At 52.3% G+C, this 24,335-nt stretch overlaps 1 protein-coding gene across 20 annotated transcripts in view; it reads left to right on the forward strand.

Moving 5' to 3' along the window:
• The window catches only part of Myo9b (myosin IXB), a 99,083-nt gene that overhangs the window by 43,182 nt on the left and 31,566 nt on the right, over positions 1-24,335 (forward strand). For all 20 annotated transcript variants that reach the window (XM_036209161.1, XM_036209169.1, XM_036209168.1 and 17 more), the window contains exons 3-11: positions 8,557-8,651; positions 14,951-15,013; positions 16,083-16,182; positions 16,422-16,522; positions 17,204-17,333; positions 19,262-19,351; positions 21,311-21,427; positions 21,838-21,972; positions 23,444-23,565. In XM_036209161.1, the coding sequence (XP_036065054.1) occupies positions 8,557-8,651; positions 14,951-15,013; positions 16,083-16,182; positions 16,422-16,522; positions 17,204-17,333; positions 19,262-19,351; positions 21,311-21,427; positions 21,838-21,972; positions 23,444-23,565 (953 nt within the window). The remainder of the gene's footprint in view (positions 1-8,556; positions 8,652-14,950; positions 15,014-16,082; positions 16,183-16,421; positions 16,523-17,203; positions 17,334-19,261; positions 19,352-21,310; positions 21,428-21,837; positions 21,973-23,443; positions 23,566-24,335) is intronic.

Here is a 24,335-nt window from a genome sequence, read left to right on the forward strand (position 1 = left end):
CAGCTAGTTGTGGCAGGAGATGGCTCAGTGGGTAAGTGACTGAAGGCCTGGTTCCCGTCTCAGACACCCACATAAAAGGTTGTAGGGCTTTTTGTCCCAGGGAGGAGAGCCAATCTTACGGCCCAGGGTTGGGAACAGGAGAGGCGCCAGCTGTGAGGACACCATGGAGACAGCGGGCAGGAACATTGTAATTATGGGGTTGGTATGTAGCCCAGTTGGTAAAATAGTTGGCAGCAGGCATGAGGGCCTGGGTCCATCCCCAGCACCCTCATCAGGATCTGGGTTCCAGCCCAGGGATGCAGAGACAGGCCAGTCCCTGGGGTTCCTGACCAGCCTAGTGACTTGGTAGTTCCAGGACAGTGAGAAAACCTGTCCCAAAAAACAAGGTGAACACAGCCTCAGGAATGGCCCCTGGACCTGTCCCCTGTCTGTGCAGTCATTAAAACAAGAAAAGAGAAGAGAACAACAGAGTGGGCTGGAGACGTTGCTGTCCGTAAAGAGAGAACACCTGAGTCAGTGTCCTGACTCCTCAAGGACAGAGACACAGCAAGAGAAGCTGTGGCCTCTGCAGGGGAACATTAGACAGCCCTGTACAGCCTGAGCCAGGCTGGTGCGTCCGCTCCCTTCTCTGTAGTCTCGGGAGCCACTTGGTTGAGGAGAACCCTAAATGCCCCGTCCTGACATGGACAAGGTCTCAGGATTTGTTCAGTGACTCAGCGGGCTAGTACAGACCTACCGTCTTACTGCTCCTACTTCTGTGGGAGGCAGAGGGGGAGAAGTAGGGGCTGTGGGCTAGCCTGAGCTACATAGCGACTTCAAAGCCAGCCTGGGCTACATGGTGAAATCCTAGAACAGTAATACTTTGTGCCACTCCTCCTGACTGTGTGAGTCAGCACAACCTCAGGTGTGGTCCTTCTTGATTGAGACAAGGTCTCTGTTTTCTACTGCCTGCAGATTCTCCTTTCTCCACCTCCAGACGGTCACATTGTGTATCTAATTTTATGGTAGTTCTGGGGATTCAAACTCAGCTCCTCACATTTGGGTGGCAAACCCTTCACCCTCTGAGCCATCTGTCCAGCCATACTTGAGATTTTGCTGTTGTTCTGTTCTTGGGTGAGAATTGGCCCATGGTGGAGGGGCTCATCCTGGCCTCCAGAGTCCTTGCTGTGTTTCTTTTCCCGCTTCATCTGTGGCTGACACTTGGTGCCTCCTGTGGTCGGGGCACTGAGGGTGGGGGGCTTTGTGTCCCTAGTCACCAGCCTAACTACATCCCTGACGGCTGTGCTTATCACATGACAATGGGGCCAGCAGCTTTCTAGAACCTGTGCTGAACCTCAAGGCCGGAAGAAACCAGAAGGGCCTCTGAGTAGAAATGGGGTGTGAGGCAGGCCCTGGAGAGCCCCACTTCCTCCTTCACTGAGCAAGGAGCTAAGAGGTTGAGGTCACATTCCACTTCCTGTCCCTGCATCTGCAGTTTGTCTCCACTGCCCTGGCCTTGACTGTCCTTCAGTGCTGGTTCTCCCTGTTCCTGCTGTGACCTGACCTCTGCCCTTCATAGCAGATGTCAAAAGCAAGGTGGAGCCAGGTCTGACAGTGCTCCCCTGTGACCCCAACGCTCAGGCTGAGTGGGGAGCCAGGTCTGACAGTGCTCCCCTGTGACCCCAACGCTCAGGCTGAGTGGGGAGCCAGGTCTGACAGTGCTCCCCTGTGACCCCAATGCTCAGGCTGAGGCAAGGCATCTTCTGAACCTAGAAGTTCAGAGTCAGGTTGGGCAGCACAGAGAGAAAGACCTGTCCCCAAAAGGCCGCAGAGCACTTGCCTGGGCTGCAGAGCCCTGGGTTCTGCCCCAGCACCATGTAATTCTGGGTGGCCCTCACCTGTCCTTGTACTTAGGACGCTAGGAGGCTCAAGGTCACCCATGCCCACTCAGGACTTGAGGGCAGCCTGGACTACATGAGACCCTGTCTCAAAGTCAAAGGACAAAAAAGAAGTCTAAACCCTCTTCCCACGTGTTGCACAGATCACACAAATGTAGCTGCACAGGATGCCTAGGGACTGGGGGCCAGTTCACTTGCAACACAAAAGACAACTCGGGGAGACGCTGGAACTTTCTAAGCAGAAACCAAAGCTGCTAGTCGGGGGACAGCGAGATTTTTCTGGTGGTACTGCTTCACCTGTCCCCAGCATGGCCCCTTCTCAGTGGAAGCCACCCCCAGGCTCACCTGCACCTTCCAAGCAGAAGGCGGCGTCCCATGAGCCCCTCCTCTGGGCTTTCAGGATCCCAAGTCAAAGAGGAGTGCGCCTTGCCGGGGGTGCCTTCAGCCTGGGCCGAGCCCCTTTGTTGTAGTTCTGGTTGCTGAAACAGAGCTCAGGCTGGCCGGACACTCACAGTCCTCCTGCTTCAGCCTCCCAAGCGCCAGAGTATGCCAGGCAGAAGATGCACTGCTCAGCCTCTGGTGTCCGGTGGAACAGATGCCATCTGCACCTGGTGGGCAGGTCGCCAGTCAAGACTTAAGGAAAAATTGGAGTGGGCCAGGACTGGGGAACACAGCCTGAAGGAGAGTTGGGTGGGGCGAGGCAAGGGTCAGAGTATGTGCTTTGGGTTTTTCTTTTTGAGACAGGGTCTCATGTGGCACAGGCTGACCTTGAACTCACTAGAAAATGTGCTTTTAAAAATCTGGGTCTTGGGTTGGGGATTTAGCTCGGTAGTAGAGCACTTGCCTAGCAAGTGCAAGGCCCTGGGTTCGATCCTCAGCTTAAAAAAAAAATCTGGGTCTGGATTCTGGATGAGTATGGTGCACAACCTTTAATCCCAGCAGGGAGGGAGGAAGAGGCAGGTAGATCTCGAGTTCCAAGCCAACCTGGACTGCATAGTGAGACCCCAAAAATAAAGGGGCAAGGACGAACTGGAGAGATGGCTGGGCAGTCGGAGCACTAGCCACCCCTGGAGAGGATCCAGGGTGATTCTCAGCAACCACTAGGTTTGACTTCCATGGGTGCTAAGCACATCTGTGGTCACAGACATTCAGGCAAACAGACAAACACATAAAATAAATAAATCTAAAAAATGTTTTTGTTTAAATCTGTGCTGGTGGCTCATAACTGTAATCCTAGCTGAGCCAGCAAATCACAAATTCCAAGCCAGTCTGGGCTACACAGCAAGACTTTGACTCCTAGTCAGTTTTCATTGTTCACCGTGGGTGAGGCAGGTCTCTCCTGTTTCTGCCACAGGGTTCTGCTAGTGTCCGGGCAGTTGTCCTGTGTCGCCAGCCTTGTGGCTTCTGTTGCTTTAGCGCTTTCCCCAGCCTCCCCTGGGTACTCACACCATGTCTGCCGGTCCTTCTAGTTGTCTGGCTGTTGTGATTTTCTCTGGACCTGGCCTAAAGTGGAATCAGTAGATCTAATCAGGATCCATTTTGAGTAGTGCATAAACTAATGTTAGCAGCATGTCTTTTATGTTAGAAAAGAGGAAAACCACATTTCTGTGAAAGCTGAGCCCTTTCCCTGGCACCTTGCTTAGGCCTGTAGGTTCAGTAGCATTATCAGGGCCTATCCACCACTGGGTTGGCTCTTCCGGCCAGGCCACCCATAGCCCAGTGCCATCCCCTTCAGCCCCTGGGCCAGCCTTGTGCTCTGAGCCACACAGCATTCCTGTAGCTGGCATTTCCTCCTCTATGTATCATAGCATCGACCGGATATTTTTAGCAGGGCTTTGAAAAGTCGCTGTGTACTCAGACACATACCAGACACGTGAGGTCACCAGGCACAGACAAAACCCTGGCCTGCAGGGTCATCTGTAATCATAGAACCAGAAAGCAACCTCTCCTGCATCCTTGGCACTGCTGGCTGGTTGTCCCCAGATCTGGACCTGACTGTCATGTTTAGAGGTCTGCATGAAAAGTTGAGTCCTGTGCCTCTTAGGGGTGTGCAATTTTGGGAACTCATCTGTAGCAAGCAGCCCTAGGCTGAGGTGCCATATCGACTTCTCTGAGAAATAGGCTGTCCCAACTGCAGTCATCCCAGCTCCACAGGGGACAAGGTGGGCCATCCCATGCACCTTTTCATTTGGGCTTATGTTGTTGTTGTATTTTTTTTTTAATTTTATTAAGGGTCTGTTTGTAGCTCAGGCTTGCCTAGAATTCATGGCAATCCTCCTGCCTCTGTTTTCAGAGGCAGAGGCTGACTGGGAGTGATGTCACAGAATAGGAGGAAGAGGCTGCTCCCCACCGGTGTGCGGTGCCCAGTCCCCAGGCTAAAGCTCATGTCTCTCATGCCCCACGTGAGCTCACACCTTAGCACCTTGAGTCCCTGGGACTCAACCGAACAAAACCACAGTTTCAGGGCTGAACTCTGGGCCAGATACCCCCAGGACTGCCATCAAGGCAGTCTTTCTGTACCCAGCCCTAGCCCTTCCTGTTTCTGGATGACTGGTTCCAGGACACAGGCATACAGTAACAAATAACTAAATAAGTGGATTACAGTGTAATCTCAATAGAAAAAAGAGTTGGGCAGTGATGGGCACACCTTTAATCCCAGCACTTGGGAGACAGAGGCAGGCCGATCTCTGAGTTTGAGGTGAGTTCCGGGACAGCCAGGGTTACACAGAAAACCTGTCTCAGAAAACAAAAGGAACAAACAGCAGGCCAGCATGTGCCTCCTTTGTAGGCACACCCTCCCTTCTTCCATAGATACTAAGTGGTCTCCTAGGGTAGACTGTTGTCCAGGCAGGGGGCTGCAGATCTAGGCTCCAGGGCAGAATAATGCTGTGTCTGAGCCTCCCTTGTATTATTAGTGATGGTGGGACCTGCAGGGACCCTGGCCCCTGTGGATGTCTGCACTCTGTAATGGGGCAGTTTGGTGACTGGGTATTAGTGGCATCTTAGTATGTGCATGTCAGTGACAGAGAGTCACACTGTTATGTGACTTCTTGGGAAGGTGTGAACAAAAGAAGAGTACCCCAGCAGTTGTTCTTCCCTTCCAGGTTCTACTCACCACATGTAGGACACAGATGACAGACCAAAGAAATGAGTCCACCCAAGTCCAGCTGTATAATCGGACGTTTCCTGTCCCAGTTGGACTGCCCAATCCCAAATAACTGACTCAGAGGCTGAATATGAATTTAAATGCTTTTAAAAATTATTATTTAATTTATAATAATATAATTTATTTATATTTAATTACTGTCTAATCTATAAATTATAATTATAAAGCCAATAGCTCAGGCTTGTTACTAACTAACTCTTACTTGAATTAACCCATCTCTATTAATCTACGTATTGCCACATGGCTCGTGGCTCTGCCTGTTCTCTAGCATAAGACATGCTTCCTGGGCAGCTAGCTGATGATGATTCCGCTTTCCTTCTTCCCAATCATTCTCAATTTGGCTTTTGCACCTAAATCCCTGCCCAGTTACCAGACTGTCAGCTTTTTAACTAACCAGTGAGAATAATTCATACTCATAGTGTAGAAAAGGATTGTTCCACAGCACAGCTGGCTAAGCCAGGGGTTTATTGGTGTTCCTTACAGGAGCACGCATAGCTGAGGCAGCTGCGTCACTGAAAATCCCTGTGGGCAACAACTGCAGCCCTGAAGCTCCCTACACAACAGCTCACAGGCAGCTCCACTGAACAGTCCCCCAGCAGTTGTTCAGGTTCGGGGGGCCTTCCTGACTCTAGCCTTCCGCTCCCTGCAGGGCGGAAACAAGCACCCCACATCCCAGGGGAGAGTGAGTGCTTGTCTTCCATGCATGAGGCCCTGGGTTCTACCCCCAGCAATGCAAGCAGGCATACATGGATGGATGGATGGATGGTGGGACTCCAGTCCCTGTGTCCACAGTGAGAGGCTGAGGAACATGAGTTCTGTGGGGCCTCGTCAGCACTCCCAAGCCCTGAGCCTGCAGCAGGAACGACAGGCTGCTTCCACACAGCCCATTCTAAGCCGACCCTCACTTAGCTGCTCAGAATGTAGTGGATCACAGTCATCAGGTATTGAGGCTGTGTCTGCTCTAGACATTAGAGGCTCCAGACATTGTGACTTGTGAGGTTGAGTCCTATGAGGTGCTACCTATGTGGGCCTTGGTGGAGGCTTCAAAGCCCCCAGCTGCCACCCAGCCCGGAAGGGCCCTTCCCAGCGTGGGTCCTCACTGCTTTCTTGCTTGCCCAAGCCTTATTGTTTTGAGATGATCTGTCTCACTGTGTAGTCCTGGCTGGTCTGCAGCTCTCTATGTAGACCAGGCTAGTAGTGAACTTGTGAAAATCTCCCTGTGTCTTGCTCCTGAGTGCTGGGATTAAAGGTTTGGGCCACTAAGGCCTGGGCTCTGACTAGGGTTTTACTACATGCTCTGGGATTTCTGGTTGTTTACTCTTCCTGTGGACCTGAGGAGCTTGACCCTTTGTGGGCCTACACGTAGCCACCAGGACCAGCTCAGCTGTTCTGTTGAAGTGTCACAGCTCTAGAAGAACACCTGGTCCTCCATCACAGAACAACACCTGGCCCTCCACCATTACAGAAAACACCTGCTCCTCCTCCATCACAGAACAATAAACACCTGCTCCTCCTCCATCAAAGAACAATAAACACCTGCTCCTCCTCCATCAAAGAACAATAAACACCTGGCCCTCCACCATTACAGAAAACACCTGGTCCTCCTCCATCACAGAATAACACCTGGTCCTCCATCACAGAACAACACCTGGTCCTCCATCACAGAACAACACCTGGTCCTCCATCACAGAACAACACCTGGTCCTCCATCACAGAACAACACCTGGTCCTCCATCACAGAACAACACCTGGTCCTCCATCACAGAACAACACCTGGTCCTCCATCACAGAACAACACCTGGTCCTCCATCACAGAACAACACCTGGTCCTCCATCACAGAACAACACCTGGTCCTCCATCACAGAACAACACCTGGTCCTCCATCACAGAACAATAAACACCTGGTCCTCCATCACAGAACAACACCTGGTCCTCCATCACAGAACAACACCTGGTCCTCCATCACAGAACAACACCTGGTCCTCCATCACAGAACAACACCTGGTCCTCCATCACAGAACAACACCTGGTCCTCCATCACAGAACAATAAACACCTGGTCCTCCATCACAGAACAACACCTGGTCCTCCATCACAGAACAACACCTGGTCCTCCATCACAGAACAACACCTGGTCCTCCATCACAGAACAACACCTGGTCCTCCATCACAGAACAACACCTGGTCCTCCATCACAGAACAACACCTGGTCCTCCATCACAGAACAACACCTGGTCCTCCATCACAGAACAACACCTGGTCCTCCTCCATCACAGAACAACACCTGGTCCTCCTCCATCACAGAACAACACCTGGTCCTCCTCCATCACAGAACAACACCTGGCCTTTTTTGTGGAATTTCCCTTTGGGCTACCACACAGAGGCCACCTGTTGCTTGCTGGTTGCCTTAGTCCTCTGTCACTGTAATCGAGTGTTATAGATGGCTTCATTTATTTATTTATTTGGTTGGTTATTTATTTATTGTTGGTTGGTTGGTTGGTTGGTCTTTCTCCATAGCCCTGGCTGTCCCAGAACTCTTCTGTAGCCCAGGCTGGCCTCAAACTCAGAGATCCACCTGCCCCTGCCTCCTGAGTGCTGGGGTTAAATGCATGCGTCACCATGCCCGGCTAAGATGGCATAATTTTAAAAGAAGAATAGTTACACACTGGGCGTGGGGGTGCAGATGTAGCATTCTATCACTTGGGAGGCTGAGGCAGGAGGATGGTTGCTAGTTCTAGGCCACAAAGTGAGAGCCTGTCTCAAAACATAAACAAAACAGGCTCTGAAGAGATGGCTCGGAGGGTGAATGTGCTTGATGTGCAAGTGTGGAGACCTGAGATTGAATCCCCAGTACCCGTGTGAAAAGCTGGGTGTGGCTTCCCACTCTTGTAACCCCAGCGTGCTTCAGCATTAGGCAGACTGAGCACATGGGGACACGCTTCAGCTACACACCTGAGACTTGCTTTTTACATTGTTGTTGTTGTTGAGCTGGAGAGACGGCTCAGCAGTTAAGAGCACTGGCTGCTTGTGTAGAGGACCTGGGTTCAATTCCCAGCACTCACATGGCAACTCATCCTTCTGTAACTCAAGTTTCAGGGGATCTAATGCCCTCTCCTGGCTTCTTTAGGCACCAGGCACACACAAGGTGCACAGTACAAGCAAAATACCCCACCCTCACGCACACACAATAGTAACAAACCCTTAAATTAAAAAAAAAATGCTTATGATTACATTTATGTACGTGTGTGTCTATGTGTGGGCACACATGTACATGTATGGAGATCAGAGGACAGTTTGCAAGATTCGGTTCTCTCCTTCCACCAAATGCCTCCCAGGGATCGATCTCATGCTGTCATCTCTCCTGCCCTGTGCCTTGCCTCTTACCTGAACCTCTGAATGAGTAGCTCAAGGCTGGCTCTGGGGATAAGAATGCCGTGTACACAGGAGTCGTGGGGCCAGGGTGGAGGCTGTGGATCCCAGGCCGGTCTCTAGTGCTGTTTTTGCTCCCTGCAGGCTTTCGGGAATGCCAAGACAGCCCACAACAACAACTCCAGCCGCTTCGGGAAGTTCATCCAAGTCAACTACCTGGAGAGCGGCATCGTGCGGGGGTAAGTTGCTCTGTCCGTGTGTTCCTCAAGCTAGGGCTGGCACCCAGGGCCCGCCGAGAGCTGAGCCAGTGCTCTGCCCTAGAGTGTACCCCATGTCTGGGCAGTGAGGATCTTCTTTGGCCCTTGAGTCAGAACCAGCCAGGCTGGAGAGCCTGCTTGCTGGCCTTCGTAAGGTGTCGGGGTATCACAGGCACCCCAGCATCAGCCAGATGTAAGGCCCTTACCCAGAAACAGACAGTGCTGAGCAACAACATGAGGTAATAGTCCAGGGAAGTGCAGTGGCTGGGCAGAGGCAGTGAGTGGGAGAGATTTATGGGTCGAGGGATAGATGTGTGGGTGGCTGGATTTATGCATATATTTTGTGTGTAGGCAAATGACAGCTTAGATACTTGAGTGGATTCCTGGGTGGGTGGATAGATTAAGGGGCTTGTGGGAGGGTTGTTATATGGATGGGTAGATGGGTAGGTTGTAGATTTATGGGCAGATTGATAGATTTTGTGTGAGGGAGGTGTGTTGATTGATGAGTGGGCTGAAGACTCTCAAGTGGGTGGATGGGTAGACTTGGGCTGGAGGATCATCAGTGAGTGGGCAGACTCAAGGGTATGTGGGTGGGTGGGTGTGTGCACAGGTGGAATTCACGGGTGGGTAGATAGATTTGTGGGTAGGTATGTTGGTGGGTGGGTTGGCTCATAGATGGGTTAATGGATTTGAGGGCATAGGAGATAGATGGCTGAAAAGAGTGACAGGTTGGGTTGGTGAGCTGGTGGGTGGGAGGATACGTAGTTCAGGATTGGGTAGACCTGTTGGTAGACAGAAGGTTCATGGGGCAGTGGGTGAGTAAACAGACAGACCTATGGGCCAGTGTGTGTGTCAACAGACAGACCTATGGCCAGTGGGTGTGTAAACACAGACCTATGGCCAGTGGGTGTGTAAACACAGACCTATGGCCAGTGGGTGTGTAAACACAGACCTATGGCCAGTGGGTGTGTCAACAGACAGACCAATGGCCAGTGGGTGTGTCAACACAGACCTATGGCCAGTGGGTGTGTAAACACAGACTTATGGCCAGTGGGTGTGTAAACACAGACCTATGGCCAGTGGGTGTGTAAACACAGACCTATGGCCAGTGGGTGTGTAAACACAGACCTAGGGACCGTAGTTACAAGGGAGGGCTGAGCAGCAGACCATTGGCAGGCAGATATCAGGGTGTGAGGCAGGGGTGGCATTCCAGGGCTGCAGCCTGGTCACTTACAGGCATGTGGCACATGGCAGTGAATGCACTGTGGAGCTCTGCAGCGCAGTGAGGTTTGCCACAGTCCCAGGATTCAGACCCTCTGGCTGTCAAGGCTGTGGACAGTTGTCCATTGATAGTTCACACTGGGTGTGGAAGGGAGAGTCTGAGCCTCTGGCATCCTTCCCTCCCCACACGGGCAGGCTCTGCTGGGGTGCGGGTTGAGAGGCCCTTGGTGAAGGTCAGGTCAACTCTGGACCCTGTGTCTGCACATTCTCTGCTTGGCCTCAGCCCCACCATACCCGCCTGGGGTCCAGCTGCCACACAGTCTCACATCTGGATCGTGGGCTAAGTAAATCTCTCTCTCCAGTTAGAGTCTAATGACTCCTGTAGGCTTTCGGGTCATTATTAGGGTAACTCTGGGCTGCTGGAAGCCAGTACAGTGGCAGTTGATCTGGTAACCAGGGTAGCTGCAGAGTAGCTAACAGGAGGGTAGCATATACAGGAGGAGTCAGGACCCTGGAGGGGCAGTAAGGGTGGTCTGGGTTTCATCCAGCTGTTAAAATGCCTCAGAACGTCAGACTTACAAATCATTTACTTTGGAATTTTCTGTTTCTTATTTTCTTACCTTGAATAACTAAAAACCACTAAAACAGGTGAGTAAGTACTTGGTTAGGTCATATGCACAGGTCTGTCAGGTACGCTGACTGGCCTAGTACACTAGCCAAGCTGCCCCTTACCTAGTGGGTGCAGCCTGCCCCTCCCTGCCTCAGGCTCCCAGCAAGTTCAGGCTAGATCAGCTTTTCTCTTGGGGGCTCCAAAGTGCTCAGCAAGCTGCCCTGCTGCTGACCCTCACCCCACACCCCTGCCCTGCTGCTGACCCTCACCCCACACCCCTGCCCTGCTGCTGACCCTCACCCCACACCCCTGCCCTGCTGCTGGCCTTCACACCACACCCCTACCCTGCTGCTGACCCTCACCCCACACCCCTGCCCTGCTACTGGCCTTCACCCCACACCCCTGCCCTGCTGCTGACCCTCACCCCACACCCCTGCCCTGCTGCTGACCCTCACCCCACACCCCTGCCCTGCTACTGGCCTTCACACCACACCCCTACCCTGCTGCTGACCCTCACCCCACACCCCTGCCCTGCTACTGGCCTTCACCCCACACCCCTGCCCTGCTGCTGGCCCTCACCCCACACCCCTGCCCTGCTGCTGGCCCTCACCCCACACCCCTGCCCTGCTGCTGACCCTCACCCCACACCCCTGCCCTGTTCAAGTGCTAGTCTTGGATTTAAGAGAGGAATTCCGAGTTGGCCAGTGTCCTCGTTCTGGCCTAGCCTCCTGGCCTAGGAGCTTCCACAGCCTCATGCCACAAAGGCTGCCACCCAGGTCTGCCTTTGCCTGTTGTGTCTGGTCATATTTCTGTCACTGTTTATTCATAAAACCAAGGGTCAGGGCTGGTCTGAGCCCAAGTTCCCCATTCCTGAGGCTTCAGTTTCCTGTGAGTGCAGATCAGCTCAGAGGGAGCCTCTGCTCTCACAGGAACCCCTTGTTGGCCTCAGACCTTTAAAACTGGAAATTAGGGCTGGGTATGGTGGCTCACACCTTTAATCCCAGCACTCAGGAGGCAGAGGCAGGTGGATCTCTGTGAGTTTGGTTACTCAGGCAATCCTGCAGAAGAGGGGGAGAAAGGAGTGTGTGTGTGTGTGTGTGTGTGTGTGTGTGTGTGTGTGTGTGTGTTGCCCACAAAGGCCAGAAGAGGGTGTTGGATCTCCAGAAACTGGACTTAACAGATGGTGTGAGCTGCCTTGTGGTGCTGGGAATGGAGCCAGGTCCCTCTGGAAGAGCAGAGCTGAACTCTTTCTCCAGCCCCTTCTCCAGGCAGCATCTTAGGTCTACTGCAGGCCTACAGACTTAATGGCACTCACTGTCCTACAGAGGGTGGAGCTCCATGAGTTCGAGGCTAGCCTGATCTACATAGTAAGTTCCAGGGCAGCTAGGACAGCATGGTGAAACCCTGTCTCATAACAACAGAAAATAAATAAAATTAAAAGGCAGGCTCAGATGGAAAGGTCCACAAACCCTCACAGGTTGGGCCCTGCCAGTCCCAGTGGATGTGGGGGGAGCTGGCCAGGCCCTTTCCTTCCTGTAGGGTCTTGTAGGGGCTTCAGTTCCTGTCTGTCATTGGGACCTACAGCACCTTCTCTGTGTGTGGGAGGGTTGCTTGAGATAATGCCTGGAACACCACAGGTCCCCTGGAAATGTGGGCTGCCACTCCTGTAGCCCAAGCATCCAGAATCCAAAACTTAAATCCAAGATGTTCCAGGTTCTCGGAGTCAGCAAGCACTGGGGCTGGAAGATGCCACACCTCTGCTTCCAGGGATATGCCCATGCAAAACTAGAAATATTGTATAAAGGACCTGATAAGTCCTGGGGAGACGGCTAAGGGACTAAAATACTGTGTGGTGTGAGCACCAGAGTTGGAAATCCCAGAACCCTCATGAAAGCTGGGTGGGCGGGTGTGGCAGCCCCCTGTCATCCCAGCACTCAGGAAGCAGAGAGGAGGGATTCCTGGAGCAAGCCAGCCAACTAGACTGACCAAATGGATGAGCTCACTGCTCAGCAAGGGACCCTGTGAGACTCAGGTTGTGTGCTATGTGTAGAGGGTCTGTATGTGATACACATAACTGTGTGTGTATACTGGACTTTGTCCCCACATACATGCAGATATTGTAATCATTGGCTCAGCAGTGAAGAGCACCAGCTGCTCCTTCAGCATGCCTGAGATTATTGGTTCTTAGCACCCACATGGCAGCGCACAAACACACATATAGATACACACACATAGTATTCAAAATAAAAGTGAAATATTAAAATAAATACTTGGGCTGAGCAGTGGTGGCGCACACCTTTAATCCCAGCACTCGGGGCAGAGGCAGGTAGATCTCTGTGAGTTCAAGGCCAGCCTGGTCTACAGTGTGAGTTCCAGGACAGTCAGAGCTGTTACACAGAGAAACCCTTGTCTCAAAAAGACCCAATAAATAAATAAATGAACTAATGAATGAATGAATGAATGAATGAATAAATAAATAAATGAATGAATGAATGAATGCTTGGGGAAAATCCTACATAGTTGTGGTCCCTAGTGTTTGGAGATGAAGGGGATTTGAGCCTGGGCTTCAAGGGTGCTGCACTTTCCTGTTGCTCCTAGCACCTCATGGGTGACCCAAATGGGACTGGGAGGAAGCAGTAGCTCCAGAAAGCCAGATTGTGGATGCAGCCAGGGACCTGGGGGGTCAGAGGTCAGAGGCCCCTGCTCTTCAGGAGAGATGACGGTGGGGGCAGCCAGAGGCATGCTTCAGTGGGTGAAAGCACTGGCCAGACAAGCCTGACAGCCAGAGTGCGACACCCAGGAAGCCATGTGAGAAGCCAGGTGCACATCTGTCATCCCACACTCCTGCCAGGAGAGACGACAGAGTCACCAGAAGCTGGGAGCTGGGCAGCCTGGAGTGTGCAGTAGCACCCCAGGTAGCTGTGGTTGTCACTTGACAGCCCAGTCAGTCCACAGGACAACCTTGATTGACAGCCTGGGCCAGACGGGCTGTGGACGGGCTGTGGGGCCTTGTCTTCATTTCCTCTAGGTTGCTTTTCATCAGAGGGTTTTTGTCACAGTAGTCTAGGACAGATACTCTGCCTCAGCAAGGTAAGAGACCAGGGATTCCCAGACGTTGTCCTTTGACACCCATCCTCAGGCATGCTCTCACACTGAATAGACGTAACTTACAGATGGCGAGGTGCAGCTCAGCCATAGAGTGCTTGTCTAGCGAGTGTGAGGAATGCCTTGTGCTGTCATGTATTATGAGCATAGGTAGCTAGATAGTAGGATGAATAACCCAATAAAGAAATAGGAAAAGACTTAAATATAAAACACAGGGCTATGTCAGGCATTTGTGCACACGTCTTTAATCCCAGCACTTGGGAGGCAGAGGCAGAGGGAACTCTTAGTTCAAGGCCAGCACATGCCCAAGTTGTACCTTAAAAATTAGCTGTCTGTTGTCTGCCTGTCAGTAAGCAGTCAAGCCATGAAAGCAATCTCTGGGCTTATACTGAGGTTCTGAGTCAGTGTGTGCACAGGCAAGTGCCTGAAGCCCCTCCAGCAGCATTCTGTTGTTGAGGACATGTTTCCTTCTCTTCACCTGCCAGGGGCTGGCCTGGGGTCCCTTCACCTGCCTGGGTCCTGTCAGGCTTCCTTGTACCATGCTCAGCTCTCTCTCCAGGAACACATAGGTCAGCCTATTCCTGATTCTTAGTTTGAAGTCAGAACACGGGTGATCTTCAGGGCATTTGCAGCAGGCAGCACCATGGTGCCTCAATGCTAGGCCAGAGCAGAGATGTGGTTAGGATGTGGCTCCCTTGGTAGAGAGGCTGCCTAGCAAACACAAAGCCCTGGGTCCCCCCTCAGCACTGCAGAGACCCTGTGTATGGTGCACATTAGCCCAGCTCGCAGAAGGCATGATTGAGGAGAGCAGCAGTTCAAGGCTAACCTCAACTACACAGTGAGGTCTGTCTCAAACACCAGAAGAGGAAGTGGGCCTTAGCTCAGTAGAGAGTATGTGTAGTGGCCCAGGGTTCCGCCCAACACTCTGTAACCCAGGCTGTGGTGGTGTGGGCCTTTCAGTCATCCCAACACTCAGGAGATTTAAGGAGGAGATCAGGAGTTGATAGGCGTTCCCTGTACACAGCAAGTTAGAGGCCAGCCTAGGCTGAATGAGAACCTGAGTGAAATGAAGGAAAAAAGAACAACCCTACAATATCTAAGTGAAGATCTTGGCTTAGACATAGATAATGGCCCTAGAGTCTCCAGTGAGGGGCGTGGCTCAGGGGTGGAGCCCCGCCTAGAATCCCAGTGAGGGCCTGGGGGCGTGGCTTAATGATGTGGTGCCTGCTTGAAATTTATGGTTCTTGGTTCCCTCTTCAACTCTAGCCAAAGCAAAAAACTCAGAAAAAAGAAACATCAATACTAAAATGTAATCTTATTTCTCCCTTTTTTTCTTTCATAACAGAGCTGTTGTGGAGAAATACCTGCTTGAAAAGTCTCGCCTGGTATCCCGGGAGAAGGATGAGCGGTGGGGCATGTTTTTTTTTTTTTTTTTTTTTTTTTTTTTTGCTTGTTTATGTATGTGGGTGTTTTGCCTATGTGTTGGTATACTGCCTGTGTGCCTGGAGCCCAGGGAGATCAGAAGAGGGTGCCAGGAGCCCTGGAATTGAAGTTAGCGGGGCTTGGTAGCCAGTGTGCAGGTTCTGGGAACTACTGTGGGTCCTCTGTAAGAGCAGCCCTCTCTTCAGGCCCCAGGGTGTGGGATTGGGGTGAACACAGTCCTGCTCAAGCTTCGGCTCTCACAGAGGTGAAGCAAGAGTTGTGTTGCCCAAGGGCCCCTTGAGGGACGCCAGGCTTGGAGTCTAAGCTCTCTGCTCTCCACTCCACATACCTGCTGCCGTGGCCTCCAGCCTTGTGCCCCTTACTGCCCTTGCTGAAAGTTGCATGCCCACTCTATTCAGAGTCAGCCTGAAATGTGTTTGAATAACACCTCAGAGCTGGCACAGCCGCACATTCTGTGAGCCAGAATAGACACTGAGGCAGGAGGATCTCAGGTTCCAGGCCAGGCGGGGCTTCAGTGAGACCATAGTAACATAACAAATCCGTGTTTAACAAGCAGGTGAGACTCACGTCCTCTGCTTCTGTGCCACTCACTCACTTGAGGAATTCCCTCTTTTTTTCTAACAATACTTAAAATTTTTATTTATTTTTTAAGTCAGGTCTCTCTATGTAGCCTTGGCTGTCTTGGAACTCTTTTTATAGACCAAACTGGCCTCAAATTCACAGAGACTGGCCTGCCTCTGCCTCCTAAGTGCTGGGGTTAAAGGTGTGCTCTACCATACCGGCCAAGACTCTTTTTTAAACTTTGTTTATTTCAGTGTGTGTATGTGTGTATGTGTGTGTGTGTGTAAACATGTACATGTGTGGTCAAAGGACACCTGGAGATTCAGTACCCTCTCTACTATGTGTGTTCCGGGGATTGAACTCAGGTCCCTTGGTTTAGCAGCAACAGCCTTGACCAGCTGACCCATCCCACCCACCCTTTCCTGTGCTGTGTGCCTGTCCAGGCACTGACTCCCCTTGCTGGTCACCCACAGGAATTACCATGTGTTTTATTATCTGCTGCTGGGTGTCAGCGAGGAAGAGCGCCAGGAATTCCGGCTGAAGCAGCCTCAAGACTATTTCTACCTCAACCAGGTAAATAGCTGCAGCCATGGCGCCGCCTCTGTCCCCAAGGCTGTCTGCCATAGGGAGCTCAGAGGTGGCCAGCCTGGCCCTGCTGGGCCTACAGCCCAGCCCTGAGCACACACACAAAAGCTGCCATTCATCCCAGCCCTGGCCTTCTTTCTCTCCAGCCTGGATCGCCCTCCTCACTGCCCTCCAGGCCGGAAGTGCTTGAGTGCCCACACCTTTGGTTTTTTTTTTTGTTTTCTCAGCATAACTTGAATATTGAAGATGGAGAAGACCTCAAACATGACTTTGAAAGACTCCAGCAGGCCATGGAGATGGTGGGCTTCCTACCTGCTACCAAGAAGCAGTAAGTGGGCTGCTGAGCCACTAGGCAATGAGCAGTTCCTCTTGAGGTCTGACCTGCAGCCCGGTAGAGGATAGGCAGTATTCTACACAGAGCACAGGAGAGGGATGCAGCCCTGAGCTGGGAGGCAGCGGTCCAAACCAGTTGAAGCTGGACACAATGGTGCCCACCTGCCATCTCCACACTGGAGAGACTGAGAAATGAGGGTTACATGTTCAAAGTCAGCCTTTGCTTCATTGTGAGACTTTATCTGAAAGAAACAAAAAAACAAAGCAAAACAACAACCACACAGGGAGGAAGATGGTTGGAAGTTCAAGGCCAGCTTTGTCTCCATAAACAAGACCCTGTCTCTTAGCAAAAACATTAAAGTCAGTTTGTGCGGTGGTGTATTAATTATCTGCACCCTCAGTGCTTGGGAAGACATCAGGTGAGGCTAGCCTGTGCTACGTAGTTTGAACTCATCTCAAATTATCAGGGCTGGAGCTGGAACCCAGTTGGTATGAGGTGTGAACCATAGGTTCTGTCTGTAGCACCACCCGAGCCAAGTGTGATGTCTTACAGGCAGCAGCACTTGGGCGTGGGGACGGGGTGTGAAGTGGGGAGCACCCTCGGCCTGGCTGCATGAAACACTGCTACAGAAACAAGCGGTAACGCAGGCCACAGTAACCTCTCTCTGTGTCCCAGGATCTTCTCTGTCCTCTCAGCCATCCTGTACCTGGGCAACGTCACCTACAAAAAGAGAGCCACAGGCCGGGACGAAGGGCTGGAGGTCGGGCCCCCTGAGGTGTTGGACACCCTGTCTGAGCTCCTGAAGGTACCTCCCTTCTCCACCATCCTCCCTTACACGTGCTTCCTGGTCCCTGACACGGTGGGGCAGCCTCATTACAGGGGACAAGTGAAGGAACTCTGCTGCTGCCTGCTTCCTCTGTCATCTCTGAGATGTCCCCTCTTTGCTCCTGTCTGTGTGTCTGGCTGTACAAACCAGTAGGAGGCTCTGGGTGGTTAAGGTGTTCTCTCTCACAGACAGAGCTCAGTTCTCACTCACATCTGCCTGTGGCCACAGCCTTCATGGTCTCCTTCACTCTCAGGCACATATCTACACACACAATTCAGTGTCAACAAGTGAAGCCATGGTTTCCTGGGCTGATGCTGTCGCTCTGTGTGGCAGAGGATTGTCTAGTGTTCACAAAGCCTGTCCCACACCAGCCACACATAACCCTGATGTGTTGGCACACGCTTGTCATCTCAGCACTGGAGAGGTAAAGACACAGAGATAAGCGGTTCGGGGCCAGCCTGGGCTATGTGAAACCCTGCCTGCAAAAAACACGAATTGGGAGCTGAAGATGCTCACAAGAGCACTGTCTTCCAAAGGACATGGATTTAAGTCCCAGCACTCACATGACAGCTCATGACTGTCTCTAACTCCAGTCCCAGGAGATCTGACAACCTCTTCTGGTGGCCTCAGGCATCAGGCATGCACATGGTGCACAGACCGATTTTAGACAAAACATCCATTTTTTGGATTTTGTTGTTTTTGAGACAGGGTTTCTCTGTGCAGCTTCAGCTGTCCTGGAACTCACTCTGTAGACCAGGCTGGCCTCAGACTCACAGAGATCCGCCTGGCTCTGCCTCCGAGTGCTGGGATTACAGGCGTGCGCCACCACCGCCCAGCTCATAAATTGTTTTTTAACAATAAAATTTAAAACATATAGTTTGGGGCTAGGTGTCATTCTGGCCACTCTCAGGCTAAGACAGGAGTCTTCAAATTCAAGACCTGCCTGAGCACCTCAGTGAGACACTCCAGCTCAAAATAAAAAAATACATGATGGGTTTGGGGGTGTGGCCCATGACGCCCACTTCCCTCACATGTGGGATCCCAGGCTCCTCTCACTGTACCAAACCCACACAAACCCGCACGTGCAGACGCAGCTAGGTAGGTGATGGTGTGAAGTGGGAAGTCTCCTCTTTGGTTCTCACCTGGGGAGACTTCTGTTCCCCAGACTGGGAGCACTGCTGGCACCTAGTGGCTGGACATGGGGATAGCGCCTGTAGCGTCCCCGTGCAGAGCTTGAGTGCCCTAAGTTTGTTTCTTTTTTCTTTTACACTGCTGGGGATGGAACTGTGGGGCCTAGAGCTGGCTAGATGAATCTTAGATCTTGTCCTGATGAGCCAGACCTCCAGTTTACCTTTCTGTTTTGTTTTTTTAGATAGAGTCTCACTCTGGCTGGTCTAGAACTTAAGATCCACCTGCCTCAGCCTCCTGAGGCCAGGGATTAAAGACATGCACTACCACACCTATCCTTGTGGTTTTTTGCTTTCAAGTTTTATATTACTTTTTAGTTTTTATTTTATTTACCTGTTTATTTTTGAGACAAGATCTCACTATGTAGCTCTGGCTAGGCCTGGAACTCACTATGTAGACTGGGTTAGCCTTGAGCTCACAGAGATCCACCTGCCTCTGCTCCCCAGTTCTGGACTTAAGAGTAAGCTAGCACACTTGAGGGAGGGGGTTGTTTGATTTTGTTTCTTAAGATTTTTATTTTATGCGTATACATGTAGGTATGTGCTTCTGCGTGCAGTGCCTGTGGAGGCCAGGAAAGGGCGCCATGTGTAGGGAGGCCCTTCCCAGCCCAGCCTCTGTGGTCCGTCTGCTCTCCCCAGCTCTCCAGGTTGGCCTCCATGGTGCAGAAGCCCTGACAAGTGTCTTACCTCCCTGCCCTTCTTTCCCTACCCTGGAAACAGGTGAAGCGGGAGACCCTGGTGGAGGTCCTGACCAAGAGAAAAACAGTGACCGTCAACGACAAGCTTATCCTGCCTTACAGCCTGAGTGAGGTGAGTGTGTGCCCAGCCCTGCAGCAGGGGACCTCAGCTGTGGCCAGACCAGCTTCCTGTGCCTCTGCTTCTCATGAGATCCGTTTCAGACATGCAGCTGCTGCTGCTGAGCCACAAAGCGCAGAGCCCCATGTGGAAAATCCCTTCCACTGTACACATGCTGGAAAACTTGATATATGAGTTGGGTACGGTATGAGGTTAGCAGTAATACCTTTCAGAACAGACTAGAAATAACAACGACATGCTTACCAGTCTCGCATGCCTTGTGGCTCACCGTTTCACTTGAAGGGAGTCTCCAAACTCATGTTAGCTGCTAGCATCTACTCTTTTTATTTTCTTATTGGCTAGAGACAATTTTACTTCATATCCCAGGTGGGCCTTAAATTTCGAACACCCCAACTGCCTCTGGGATGACATGCACTACCGTACCATCCCAGGCCATTAGGTAGAGCTGCTCTTGAACACAGGCACTGCGGCCCAGGGCACTGGTTGATGACTGACTGACAAGCAGGGAGCATATGACACCAGGATCTACTGGATAACCAGATGAGGCTCAGCCATCTCAGGATAGATCAAGGTTGATCACAAGTGCTCAGAGTTTTTTTAAAGTATTGAGTTGTTAATTTCTAGAATTCTCCAACCATAGATGGCTCCAGATACCTGAAAGTGTAGGTACTGCATGGCTCAGAGCCAGAACTGGAGCCTGAGGCATTCCCTCTAGAGTTCAGATGTTCAGTGGCCGTGCAAGTCCAGCATGATTTGGGACAAATCTGGCCGGCTCCCCCAGTTGGTTTGGTAAATAAAGTTTTTTGACATAGCCATGTTCATCCATTTGTATCCTGTTCAGTGCTACTTCTGGCTGTAATTGCAGTGCTCAGTAGCTGCAGTAGAGCCCCACCCCCAGCCACCAAACTTTAAATATCAACCCCTTGCCTTGTTCTGTGAAGAGGTGACTGGGCTGTGCTCGAGGTGGCCTTTTGGTGACCCTCAGCGCATAGGTCTCTGGGCCGTCTCTCAGTTTGCTGGTGTACTCTTCCTGGCACAGTTCCCGTAGCTCTTGACATCTCAAGAGCAATATGACTTGCAGGTTGAATTTGGATGGCACCAGGAAAGGACCTGATAACAGGGTATGGGACACTCCCTATAGGTACCCTGCCTAAGGAAATCAGCTTACATTTCCAGCAGGCATCATGGACATTCTGAGCCTTTGTGGGCCAAGGCACCCCTGACATGACCTGAAATCTCTGTAGTGAACTCATGCCCTGTGTGGCTCAGGTGTCCCCCAGAGAGGCTATGGGGACAAGCGTCCCCAGCAGAGGCAGCATTCTGTGTGGTAACATTGCCATGACATCCAGGAAAGTCTAAGCCAGAGGGACATGTCCAGCAGCTGATGGTAGCTGGCCACGTCCATTGTTAGGAGGAGAGAATAGACACTTCTCACAGTAGATGTGCTGAGAAGTGCTTCCTTGGCTGTTCCATGGTTGTGCAGGTGGCATGGTTGGTCTCACACACACAGCAGCTAACATTCCATGCTGCACACCCATGTAGTTGCTAGAGTCCTCAGGCTCTGAGCCTAAGCAAAGGTGTGACCTAGCAGCTAGTGTAGGAGCAGGCAGACCTCAACACAAGGAAGGTGAAAACCCTGGTTAAGGGTCGGGGGATGGCACAGTCACAAGTGCCTGCATGCATATGGGCCCTAGATTCAGATCCTTATAATACCTGCAAAAAGGTAGCTGTGCTGATGCCCATCTGCAGCCCCAACCCAGGGGACAGAGAGGCAGGAGGATCAGTTGTTTAGTATTGTCTTTGGCTACATGGCAAGTTCAAGGCCAGCCTGGGATACATGAGACTTTGTCTATGAAACTGAGACAAAATTAGAGCAGTTCCCTGAATCTTAGTATCATGGCCCGCACCTGGTGTGGTTGCCCCACCCCAGGTGACACACCTCTTTACCCACAGGCCATAACTGCCCGAGACTCCATGGCCAAGTCTCTGTACAGTGCCCTGTTTGACTGGATTGTGCTGAGAATCAACCACGCCCTCCTCAACAAGAAAGACATGGAAGAGGCCGTTTCCGTGAGTGCACAGGCCCTGAGCTGGCCAAGGACAGGTCCCATCCTTGGGACAAACCATGGAGGCTGGGAACCTGTGGGGTCTCTGCAAACATCATGGTCGGCAGGGGACCCCTTGCCTTCTACAGGAAGGCAGGCATCTGTCCTAGGTCTCTGTATGAGGGTGCAGAACAACATAAGTCTTTACTCCAGTCCTGCCCAGCATGCAGGCACCAGACCCTAGGTTCCACCCTAATGCTTATTGCGCATCTGGAGGCCTGGTTCCATCAATGAGTAGTGATGGTCCCATTCGCAAAAACGACGGGGGCCAGGCTGGTGATAGCTGTGTCCAGCTGACATCAGGGCCACACATCTCACGCAGCAAGCTCAGCATCCCTGGCAGGCCCTGGCTATAACTACAGTTTGTCTTTCCAGTGCTTGTCCATCGGTGTCCTAGACATCTTTGGGTTCGAGGACTTTGAACGGAACAGCTTTGAGCAGTTCTGCATCAACTATGCCAATGAGCAGCTGCAGTATTACTTCACTCAGCACATCTTCAAGCTGGAGCAGGTGAGAGCTAGACCTCCCCACCCCTACTCCCCACCCCCAGCCAACCACCCTGCAGGCCCAGCGGTGGCCCTCAGGACCAGCAGGGCATGGAGTTGGGACCACAGGTCTTCAGTGCTCTGTCCTGAACTCAGTGGTGCGCTCAGCCCTCCAGTCTTTCAATCCTTCCAGATGTTAGATGCCACTGCAGCAAGGCAGCAGTGTACCATTCTGTCCTATCATCTGTGTGTCCTCTGAAGGTGCCCAGAATATGTCCCATGTCTTTTCCTTTCACCATGGCAGTCTCTGAGGAGGCAGGACCTGTCAGTATGGAGATCAGCCACACACACCTTCTGCAGTCATATCTGAGTTGTCTGAGGCTCCATCCCAGTTACACACCTACACTCCCACCCCGTCACCCCCACTCCCACAGACCCTGGAGACCTCCTAATGCTTTCTGTCTGTATAAACTTGAGGACACTCCAGCCCTTGCTCAGTGGAGCCATGCAGTGTTTGCCTTTCCTCTCGGGTTGTTTAACTTAGGAGAATGGCTCCATTCTCACCTCTATTCAAGTGTCAGTTTTATTCCTGTTTCGCATGGCCAGGTTGTGTTGAATTTACCCAGTCACCTATCACCTGTGGCTTGGTGCTTTGGCTTGTAAACACACATGTCTAAGCCCTCTTGGGCTTGCACTTCGGGTTCTCTTGAGTCACACTGAGGGGAAAATTGCTGGAGCCCCCTTGGCTCTCTGAACTATCCTTAGTGTACAGGGCACCATCTCTCTGTTGCCTGTGCAGCCTAAGGGGATCAGTAGGGCTAGTTCCTGGGGTGACCAGCAGGGGAAGTCAGTACAGTGCTTGTAAGTCATGTAGAATCAGGAGAGCTGGGGCCATGGCTCAAGCCCCCATCTAGAACCCCCAGTGAGGGGCTGGGGGCGTGGTCAGAGTGGAGCCCTGTCTAGAATCCCAGTGAGGGGCTGGGGGCGTGGTCAGAGTGGAGGCTTGCCTAGAATCCCCCAGTGAGGGGCTGGGGGCGTGGTCAGAGTGGAGCCCTGTCTAGAATCCCAGTGAGGGGCTGGGGGCGTGGTCAGAGTGGAGGCTTGCCTAGAATCCCCCAGTGAGGGGCTGGGGGTGTGGTCAGGGGTGGAGCCCTGCCTAGAATCCCAGTGAGAGGCTGGGGGCGTGGTCAGGGGTGGAGCCCTGTCTAGAATCCCCAGTGAGGGTCTGGGGGCGTGGTCAGGGTGGAGCCCCGCCTAGAATCCCAGTGAGGGGCTGGGGGCGTGGCTCAGGGTTGAGCCCCGCCTAGAATCCCAGTGAGGGGCTGGGGGTGTGGCTCAGGGGTGGAGCCCTGTCTAGAATCCCCCAGTGAGGGGCTGGGGGCGTGGCTCAGGGGTGGAGCCCCTGCTGAGCTTGTGCAAGTCCCTCAGTTCAACTCTTCAGGGAGCCCCTTTCTGAATCCTAGGCAGTGCCCTCCTTAACCTTCCTCATCCTACAGGAGGAGTACCAGGGTGAGGGCATTGCGTGGCACAACATTGACTATACCGACAACGTGGGCTGCATCCACCTCATCAGCAAGAAGCCCACAGGCCTCTTCTACCTGCTGGACGAGGAGAGCAAGTGAGTGTCACTGTCCTGGCTGTTCAGCCAGTGCCAATGTGGGGTTTCCTGAACTGCTCAGCTTCTCACGTGGGTTTGCCCAGTCCCTGAGCCTCACTGATGCCTAGTGCTTGTGTATCATGTTCTGGAAATAGCAGGCGTGTGGCTCACCTGTGCTGCCTGAACACATCTTCACAGGAAGGTTCCTGTGTCCTAGGAGCAGGGCTGGGGCTGTGCAGAACCAACAGTGTGTGCACCGTTGGAAAGAGTGAAAGGACTCTAGTCACGCAGCTCCCTTTGCAGAAATCAGGTAGCTTTGGGTTGGTTGCCATGGCTGTGCTGACAAGTCTTTCTCTCGTAGTCCTGGAGAATACGAGCCCCCAAATCACGAAACTGTCAGAATCTTAGAGTCCATCCCATGACAGTTTCCCCTGGAAATAACGGACAAGGCCAAAGGAGCTATCCCTGTGCATGGTGCTGTGCCTGTGGTGAGGCTGGAGGCGCTATTGGTAGAGCTCCTGCCTGGCATGCCCAAAGCCCTGGGTTCCGTCCCCGGCACCACAGAACATGCCTGTCATTCTTGAGAGAATCCCAGAATCCCAGAATCCCCTGCAGCTCTTCATCCCCAGCACCCTGCTTCACATCCTGTGCCTCAGGCCAAATGCCCACCCTATGAAGCAGAGCAGAGCAGAGGAGAAAAGGGCCAGGTGAGCACTGTGACAGGAGCCACAGGAGCCAGGCTCTGTCTGCAGCCCCTGAGGAACAGCAAGGGATGGATTCTTGTCCCACAT

This window comes from Onychomys torridus, chromosome 17 (assembly GCF_903995425.1).
Source record: "Onychomys torridus chromosome 17, mOncTor1.1, whole genome shotgun sequence".
Taxonomy (NCBI): domain Eukaryota; kingdom Metazoa; phylum Chordata; class Mammalia; order Rodentia; family Cricetidae; genus Onychomys; species Onychomys torridus.